General features: G+C 40.3%; 1 protein-coding gene across 1 annotated transcript in view; it reads left to right on the top strand.

Annotated features, from left to right (window-relative positions):
* Positions 1–3491: 3491 nt before the first annotated feature.
* The window catches only part of LOC134528314 (motor neuron and pancreas homeobox protein 1-like), a 180052-nt gene continuing 173748 nt past the window's right edge, over positions 3492–9795 (top strand). The window contains exon 1 of the mRNA XM_063361833.1: positions 3492–4023. Within this exon, the coding sequence (XP_063217903.1) occupies positions 3492–4023 (532 nt within the window). The remainder of the gene's footprint in view (positions 4024–9795) is intronic.

Here is a 9795-nt window from a genome sequence, read left to right as displayed (position 1 = left end):
AGAGGCACTCAGCATCGTTGTCTTCTTCACCAGAGCTATCTGATAAGATGTCGAAATCATCATCCGACTCGTCGCTGCTGGATTGTTCCATTAATCTTCTTGTACAACTTCGTGATCTTGTCTTTTGTGTGTTGGCAGAAGGTTTTTTCGTCAGGGTTTTATGACATTTCCATGCAGCTTATTTTTTAATTTTTGCTGTTGTAGCTCTTTCCAAACTCTTCAGGAGATCAGATTTGTAAGGCGATGAGGTTATTACAGATGCTTTGCCACATCTTCGGCTTTGTAAATTTGCTGAAAGACTAGGAAGTGGCTTAATGTCTTTAGGAGAGATAGGTGTGATGTCCATAGTTTGAGCAGGACTAGCATCAGAAGGCCCTGTGCCAGAAAAATGTGGGCGATCCATAGGCAGAACAGGGTGAGAATTAGATGGTCCTGCACCAGTTGATGTGTCATTCGAAGTGGCGATGATAGTTGCACTGGTATGAACATCTCTATCAAGAATTTCTTGACAACTGTGAATTACAAAGTCACATTCACGAAACACATCACTGTTGAATGGGTACAATCCTGTTTTGCGGAATGCATTGACAGCTTTGCAGCTCGTTGATATGCTGCACTGAACAACTTTGCAACCAAGAGTGGTGTTACAATACGGTTAGGGTTGTTTCTTAAAAAAGACTGTATTTGTGAGGCATATTAGGTTTTCAGTGGCTTCATGAAGCCTACATCCAGTGGCTGCATTTTGTGTGAACTGTAAGGAGGGATACAAATGATTGATACGTGGTTCTCTCTAGCCAATCGTATCACATCAACATTTCTGGTGTGTGAGTAGTGGCCATCGAGAACAAGAAGAACAGGGTCTTCAAGTGATGGCTTTGTATATTCAATAAAATGATCAAACCACTTTGTGAACAAATCCCCCTGAATCCATCCAGAAGGGTGGCATCCCCAAATAGAACCAGCTGGTGCCCCATCCATGAGTTCTATTTTCATATTCTTCCTTGGCCACACTATCAATGGAGGGACAAAAGAACCAACTGCATTCATGCAAGTAACGACTGTTATGAGTGACCCTCTCTCAGCTGATGTCAGTGCAGCTACTTCTCGTTTTCCTTTCAGGGATATTACCTTCTCAGCTCTGTGCTGTACCACAGTTACCCCAGTCTCGTCAACATTGTACAACCTGTGAGGACGGCCTTTAATTTTGTCAAATTCAGTTACATAGAGCTCAAAATTTTTTTTACATTTTCAGGACTGAAACCTTTTACTCTGGCGTGAGAAATGCCTTGGGTAACTCTTAATGACAACTGTGGATGACGCTTTAAGAAAGAACCCATCCACTTCTTACCAGCTGATTTATTTTTTTCTGAGAATGGATGTTTGATACCATTAGCAATGGCGAGTTGGAAGGCCATCCTTTTAATATCACATTTCCTCAACCCATAAAACCTTTTATCCATCTCAATGCAGTACGTTACAAGTTCATTTTCTAGTTTACAGCTTAATGTAGGTCTTCTTCTTAATGGCACATTTACCAAATCATCAGAACGCAATTCAGTATTTTTCACATACCTTTCCACTGTGCTCTTTGGTACCCCAAAATGTTTCGCTGCTGACTTGTAACCCATAGTACCTGTTTGTACAGCTTTGACAGCTAGGATCATCTGCTCCTTGTCCCATTTCTTCCTTTTCGGATTTCGGCTATGATCCATCTAAAAGAAAAACATTAATATGAAAGGTAATAATAAAGTTCAAATCAATGTCATTTTAGGCAAAGAAAACTTAATTTATGACTATAAATTTATATTCTAAGACCAGCATTACTTATGATATATGTCATTACAGTTTGTTAATAACGAGAATTATATTACTATATACTAGATATGAAGCAATTTAATTACATTATAACATAACAAATAATCATTGTATTGTAACAAGGCGATAGTTAAATGATATTCTGATGTTTAAATGCATAACACTTTATTTAGCAGGAAGCTCTTAATATGAGACCCGGTTCCTAATGTGAGATAGTATCCCATAAAAGGGTACTCTGTAGGTCTCATAATAGGAGTCATCAATATGCAACAAAAGACATTGTGTTGCGGATACAAAAAGTGCACAAAACACAATCTCACTAGCATGCACATAACCCCTCATCTATATAGCAATCATCGTGTATGAATGTTATAACAAGTAACCTTACCTTGATTTATATGTAAGCCGTTTCTGTTATCTCAGTGGAAAACTCGATAGCTCGTAAAACACAAAATCGGTAACCACGCTTGTCTACACATTCGCTCGCTAATGAAAACAATACACACGCAAGAAAACGTTCACTGCACCGAGTTAGTGTATTGTCCGCTAGAGTTCAGGAGCTCCCGGCTGAGAAAGTCTAGGGTCTCATATTAGGAAAGGTCTCATAATAGGTGCTTTTACCTTACTACTTCTATAAGTTTTGAAGATTATATTTTTATTATATGTTTTTACTCACAGGGCTACCGCTGCCGAAATATCGTGACACAATACCGTCCAAATTACTAAATATGCTAGCCTGAAACATACCTTTATTTGATTTTTTTACGCTGACTTTTCACCGATCAATAAATCTCATGAGAACCTTCCGCCTAACAGGTAGCCGAAGGACATTTTTTTTTTTTTTTACATATTTGAGCTCTCAACAATCAAAATGTATTATGGCGGAAAGTTTTGTTTACTAGGGCCTATTTCGATTTTGGAGGCGCAGATAGCCTGAGTCAACAACGCCCCCCCATCACTGTAAAAATAAAACTTCTGAAAGTACTCATTCAATAATAGCTGTTTGTGGTTAGCTTCTGAAGTACGATAAACGTTTCCTGATAACGACTTTAAGTGACAGAAAAAAAAATTAGATCACGTCGGGTTTTTTTTTTTCCCTTCCAGTTTGTCGAGGAGAGATATGATGCGTCAAGTTACAGCGGTTAGTGGGAGGAGGGGTGGGGAAGTGGGAGGAGCTGGGCGTGGCCTGTCGCCCCGCCCCCCGGGGGTCGCCGGCAGGGGAGGGAGGAACAAGTGACTGGCGGCGGGTGGCCGGGGCGGAGCGGGCCAATGGGAGCGCGCGGCCGGGCGGGCGCCGGTAATGTGGAGTTGACGATCCTTTGACGCAGTTTGGCGCGCGCTGGGGTGCTGGGCGGAGGCGTCGCAACACGGCGTCCCTGGAGTCACTGGCCCGCGCGCGTGACAGTCGGCGACATTTCCCCGCCAAGGGATTATCGCAGGCGCTGGTAATTGATGGCAACCCGCGATAGCGCTAATGTGGGGCGAAACTAATCTCGACGGTGATGAGATATTAATGATAGATTATGACGGATTCGACGCGCCCATCACCGCCGTAGATTACGTCGTGCGTGATTAAACTGTAATTTCGAGTTCGGGGGAAAAGGTTTCGGATGGCACTGCAGTGAGCCTGCGGTCACGCGGATGTCTTGAGGGACGTCGAGAGGGCAGTTCCCCCCATGGCGGCGACCACGGCAGCTCTGGTGCCGCCGCCGCGGGAGGCCGGCGACTCGGCGGCCACGCCCCCGGGCGCCGCCGCCGCCGCCGCCGCCTCCGCCGCCTCCGGCAAGTCCAGCAAGTTCTGCATCGAGGCGCTGCTGTCGCGCGACGAGGACGTGGACAACAACAACCTCCTGGGGCGGCGCGGGGGCGGCGCGAGCGACGACTCGGCGGCCAGCCTCAGCCCCCCCATCTCGCCCGGCTGCGAGGACCGCCCCCGGCCGCCGCCGCCGACCGCCGCCGGCTCGCACATCGTGCCGCGGCCGGGCCTGCTGCCCCCGGGGCTGTTCGCCGCCGCGCACCAGCCGCCGCCGCCGCAGCTGTACGCGTACCCGTTGCTGCCGGGCTCCGCCTCCGCCTTCCACCCGCTGGAGGCGGCGCGCGCCGGCGCCGGGGGCGGCGCGCCGCTCAGCCACCAGCACCTGCAGCACATGCAGCTGGAGTGGCTGGCCCGCGCGGGCATGCTGTACCCGCGCCTGCCCGATCTGGCAGGTAGGCCCGCGATAAGGACGACACCACCTCGTGTGGCAGGTGTCTCGTCGACCCTAGTCGCAAGGCGGGTCGCGTACTGCTCTGACCCCATACATTTATTGCACACGACAAATGACTACTAGACACATATTATCTGAATTTTATTGTTTTTTAAATTCACCCCAAAAATACACTTTTAGAAATTTTTAACACTCATTTTAGGTAGCTAAGTAGAGACAGCCTAGTGAGCGTTACTGAACTGACGAAACCTTTCTCAGATGTTTTTTTCTAAGCAAAACCTGACACCAGAACGGGCTGAGTTCAGTAGCGGTTCCAGAGGGTGGGGGGGGGGGGGGGGGCTAAGGGGCTCAAGCCCCCTCCAAAAGCATCTGGGTCCACTATTGTTTTAGTGTTTGCCTTGATAAAGCCTAGCCTCTGCTGGGTCAAGCCCCTCCCAAACCAAAATCCTGGATCCACCGCTGGCTGAGTTCTAAAGCTGTACACACCTATTAGTGCCAGCATTAAGGGCGATATTGGCTCGAGCATCAAATGCCTCTTCGGCTCAATGCGTTGCCCGGGATTGCAACCACTTTCTATTAGGGCACTGCAAGAAATTGGGTCGTCCTATAGGATTTGTCCCGAACAAAAATATTTAAGTCTCAACTATTCTGTTAATTAAAACACATAACCTACATAGTTATATATAATCACGAGCCAGAAACGATCACATAAGTACCTATATCGTTAATTCTATGGAAAAATGAATTTTTTTTTAAGTTACACTAAACGACAGTGTGAAAGGGGTTTAAATACCCATTCCTTTTTTCGTGTGGTTAGTGATCAGAAACCTTAGTAGTTAAAGTCTCTTTGTTTGTTTGATAAATCAAGGTGTGTGGCATTACGGAAAAATGGGAAAACCTGAAATAGCTAGGGAATTTAAATTTTCTGGAAAAATCTGTGCGTACCAAGGAAAATGTATGTTACATCAGGGAATTTAAACTATGCGGTAAGACAAAAGTTGGTATTTATAAGCTAACCCATTAAATGTGCCGTGCATATTGCATTTTGGTTCAGTAGGTATTTGTGTTGCGATGCTGTTATGTCAATCACTTTTTTTTTGAGCATACTCGAATTTTATGGCACGTCAGGCGAAATTCCATCAGTGATTGTGTCTTGGAATGCACTGTCCACAAAATCTCCTGGCTTTTGTGTTAACATGCTTGTCACGACATAAGAGGTCTCTACAATGTAAAACGATGTCATTGTTACTGAGTTATGCAAAAAAAAAATCAGTAATTTTGGTTTTCTGTTGAAATTGGTCGGGTAAAAATTACGACAGACCAGAAGTCAGAGAGTTCTGTTTGTGGATTTTGCTGTACATCCTGTCGGCGGTAGGTACCGCTCTATCTCAAACCTACGAGACGTCCTGATGTAGGATAGCGGCCAGATCCAAGGTCGTGAAATCACGTCTGTCTGTCATCGTACGTGAAAAGTAGAGACGTGCAAAATTCGCGGATTCATTTCGCGATAGGCTAGCATCAAAACAACTATACCTTCGTACCGCTTCTGCGATTGGCCCACATTTTATCCGGGGAACTGTGAGCCAATGGGAAACACTAAACCAAGAAAGTGCCGAATTACGGACAGCCTAGTTGAGACGTCTCACGCGTCAGTAGCCAATGAACAGGTGTCATTTCCGCGAGTATTTAAAGGACTGTGGAGTCTATCCTAGAAGTCAATGAATACGCGAATTTTGCAGATCTCTAGTGATAGGTGTAGTTAGTTAATGCACCAGTTAAGGCCAATAGCATCAGCGGGGAGTGTTTGATAATAGCATTTACAAAAAGGTTTAAAATCTATGTTGATGGAGTTGACATTACAGTTGCTGTAGTTGGTGATAGGTCAGACTGAGCCGAAGAACTATCAGTTGCTGATGGCACATGTGTAGAGACCCTAAAAATTCGCGGGTTCATTTCGTGTAATGCTAAAATTCAAATAATTATACCTTAGTGCTGCTTCTGTCATTGGTCCACTGTTAATCTGGAGGCCTGAGGGCCAATTAGAGACCCTCACTCATAGAAGTGTCGAATCACAGGCCACCCAGTCGAGACGACTCACAAGTCAGCAGCCAATGAACAATTGGCATTTGCCCGAGTGTGTAGAGGATATTGGAGTCTATCCTGGAGGTCATTGAACCCGCGAATTTTCCGGGTTTCTACACATGTGTTTATGCGCCATTTAAGTCCAATAGCAACAGCGGGGAGTGTTGATATAGCATCTACAATAGGATTAAAATTTAAAGAAGATAATTCCCAGAGAAAATTTTTTTACTTCATCTTCAAGATATCGTCAGATTAGCCTCTTTAACGTTCCGTTTGTTTAGAGCTAATCGTTACAATTACCACGCACAGGGTGAGTCAGACATGATGGCATCGATTGTGTGAGGCAGCTGTTCATTATAGAAATGAAGTCAATAATGTAGTTAGATAACCATTGTTTTCTAAACCGAATATTTTTTTCTGAACAGAAAATCAAATTCGCAATTTTTATTTGTTTACGAATTTAGATAACTTACTTGAATTTTTGAGACATAGGTAGGCCTACGATGTTTTAAAAATAAAATTGTAAAATTTAGATTTGGCGGGAAAATATTTGGAAATATCATCCTCATTTCTGTGTTTTTGAATATGAGTTGACATCATGCATGAAATATAAATAACAGCGATTTTGTTTTCCGTTTAGGTTTTATAATGAGAAGTTGGGACAGTGCAGTTGTTAAAAAATCTTGATGGCTAAAATTGAATAAATATAGTTAAACTTAATTTAATCACTATTTCTTAATACTTTTATTTTCAATAAAAAATTTGGAAAACAAAATCACAATTATTACTATTTGCGATAAATAAAACAGAAAAAGTAATTTTTTTGTCCAATGCAAAGCATATCTTAAAATGTCTTGTTGTCATCACAAGGTGTCTATCAAGGAAGGTTAATTTTCACTAAAAGTTATGTAGTACATAAGTACATAATTATAATTTTTTGTCATAATTGTTTAAAGTGTTTTATAAAATTTAATTTTATATGATAATTTTGCAAAAGTTGAAAATCAATTAGCCTAAGTATATTCTATATCCTACGAGGTCTTACTTAACACATTCGTTTGTTTAATTGAAGCTTCCGTGGATTACATTATAATTAGGCAGGTATGTTACTTTTTTGTGCCTATCATTGATATGTAGCTGTTCAGGTCATGTTGAATAAATCAAGGTTCATTCGTCGAAATACATTGAAGAAATATAGCATGTGTTTTCAAGTGAGACAGATAAACTCACATATTAACGCTTCGAATGTAAAATATTTTTAATTAGAACCCAGTAATGTATTTTATAATATATGGTAATTTTTCTTCTTAAAAACTACGTATAGAAATTTGTCAATAATAATTAGCCAATTTAAAATTGTATTGGCAGAGCTACAAAATAACCACAATAAAAACACATATTTATCATCAGATGGAATATGTTTGCAATTGGTTGGGTCTTGTTTTGATGTAAATGTCTCTTTTCCAGTACGTCTCTCTCTCAATAATATGCCGACTGTACTGCAATGTGCCTATGATAATGCTAACCGAGACTCTGAATATTTAAAGCCTATATTTTATTTGTGGGTTGCGGTAGCTGAAGTATTTTTTTATATCGGCTACGTATCCAGGCTATTCGGTATTAGCATACATATCCTAAATCCACAATTATGATTCTCATTTTCTTTTTAATTAATGTAATGTTTATGTACTATCAGACTACAAACATGTGTTTTATCATTCTTATGATTGTCTGAAAAATGATCGTGTCACCGCAGTTTTAATAATCTGTCGGTTCATTGTAATATAGGTACTAGGTACATACCTACAACAAAACATATTTTGTAGAAATGGCTTTATCAATTTTCTATAAAAATTTGAGCAGAATATTCTCAAACTTAAGTTTACTTTATCTTGGTTCTATAGATAACTATAACATTTTTTCAGCAGTTAATAGTGAAGAAAGTAGCCAAAATGTAATTGTCAAACAATTTAAGAAAACAAAAAAACTTTAGTAATAGTTATGTTGTGAGTTAGCCCTATTTTCAAACTACTTGTCACCGGATACCAAATAATACCTTTTTTATATAGGCATGCATATTTTGGGTTTTAAACGCCAGACTTGTAAGCTATCTGAAAAGGAAAATGTAATCGGTGATGTGAATTTTGCACCGTTTAACAAGTAGGCTTAACTCATTTTGATGAGATCTTTTTTTGGGCTCCATCCGCTAAATTTTGAAGGAGGATTGAGATTTCCGAAATAATATTTGTAATAAAATTCAAAATATTCCATTGATTGTCCAATAGGTATAATTTATTTGATAAAATTCATCATTATAAGTACAGGTTTAGGGACAACAATACTTTATCAAAAAAAAGTAGTGTAAGGTTTACTTTCTGATGTTAATTTTTATTTGTGGATTATTATATTTAGGCATAGCCTACCTATTAAATGCATGACATAAACTTTTCTATATTGTGTACACATCGTGATATGGTTATCATTATCATTAGTGGCTTCAATAAACTGCTATCGACTGGCAAGCAGATGTATCAAATGCATCTCCTTAATAAACTTTGTTCAAAATAAAGACCGAACATTATAGACATCGTTTGATCGCTTCTGTAACCCATGTGAACTAGCTTCCACACTTTTATAAATTAGAATAACTACGGACTTTTCTACGAAAAAAGTAACCAAAATATGATTTTTAGTAGATATTTCTAGATAACCGGATTTTATTGGGGGAAAAAATTCTTCTTCGTATTCCGACATTAGAGTTGTGTGTTCCGTTGTTAACAATGTAAACACTGCGTAAAAGGAAGAAGAGTTTTTCTGCTGTAGATCAAGTTTTTAGAGGTTTTGTTGATACTTCAGTACAATTCTTGTCAGTTCGCGCTCAAAGTATGTAAATTCATTCAATATCCGTAAATTTATGATAATCCCTGAATAATTTGTAATCAGTGTCTTCGTAAATTTATGTAAAATGTTTAAGTGTGCAAAAACACAGGAATATAAAATATAACTACAGCAATGCTTAGGTATGCTTAGAAAAAAAAGTGAAACGCCAACTTCAGAGAAATTTCAATACTTATGCAACACGTCTGTAAGATTTCACTGTTTAAATTGTATCTAAGTATATTGTCAACAATAATTATCTTAAATTTACGAAGAACGCTGTTTACAAATTATCCAGAGATCTCCGTCAATTCACGGTAATCGGTTATCTTCTTAAATTTTTTGGTACTGATTCCACTTACGTTGAACATTAAGGGAATCAATCATGGCGCCAATAGCTGCTATGTCTGGCCAATCCCTACATAAAGCACACGATGCATGTAACCCTTCCCTGCATGGCTAATCGTAGCATGACTATGCGTATAGGCTTCGGCCTGAGACGCACTTAGCTCCCTCCCTTAACCGGACTCCTCCTACAAATACAGTACACTTAGTTTAAGGTAGGTTAGAAAAAAATCATTGAACACGAATAAATAAGAATAGTGTTGGTATGCAAAAAAAATTAAAAACTTGTTAAGTATTCTTCCTTACACTTGCCTGGTTACTTTGTTTGCAATGATACAAAGAACTCGGAGGTCATACTTTGGAGTGGTTATTGCGAAGATCCGGTAATCTATAATAACGAGGAACTCTTCGTTTATTTCAGGTAAATTCATCATTATCATCATTATCAACAGCTTCTAGCCTGTCTTCT

The sequence above is a fragment of the Bacillus rossius genome, chromosome 1, assembly GCF_032445375.1.
Source record: "Bacillus rossius redtenbacheri isolate Brsri chromosome 1, Brsri_v3, whole genome shotgun sequence".
NCBI lineage: Eukaryota > Metazoa > Arthropoda > Insecta > Phasmatodea > Bacillidae > Bacillus > Bacillus rossius.
This window is presented reverse-complemented; position numbering and strand designations above follow the sequence as displayed.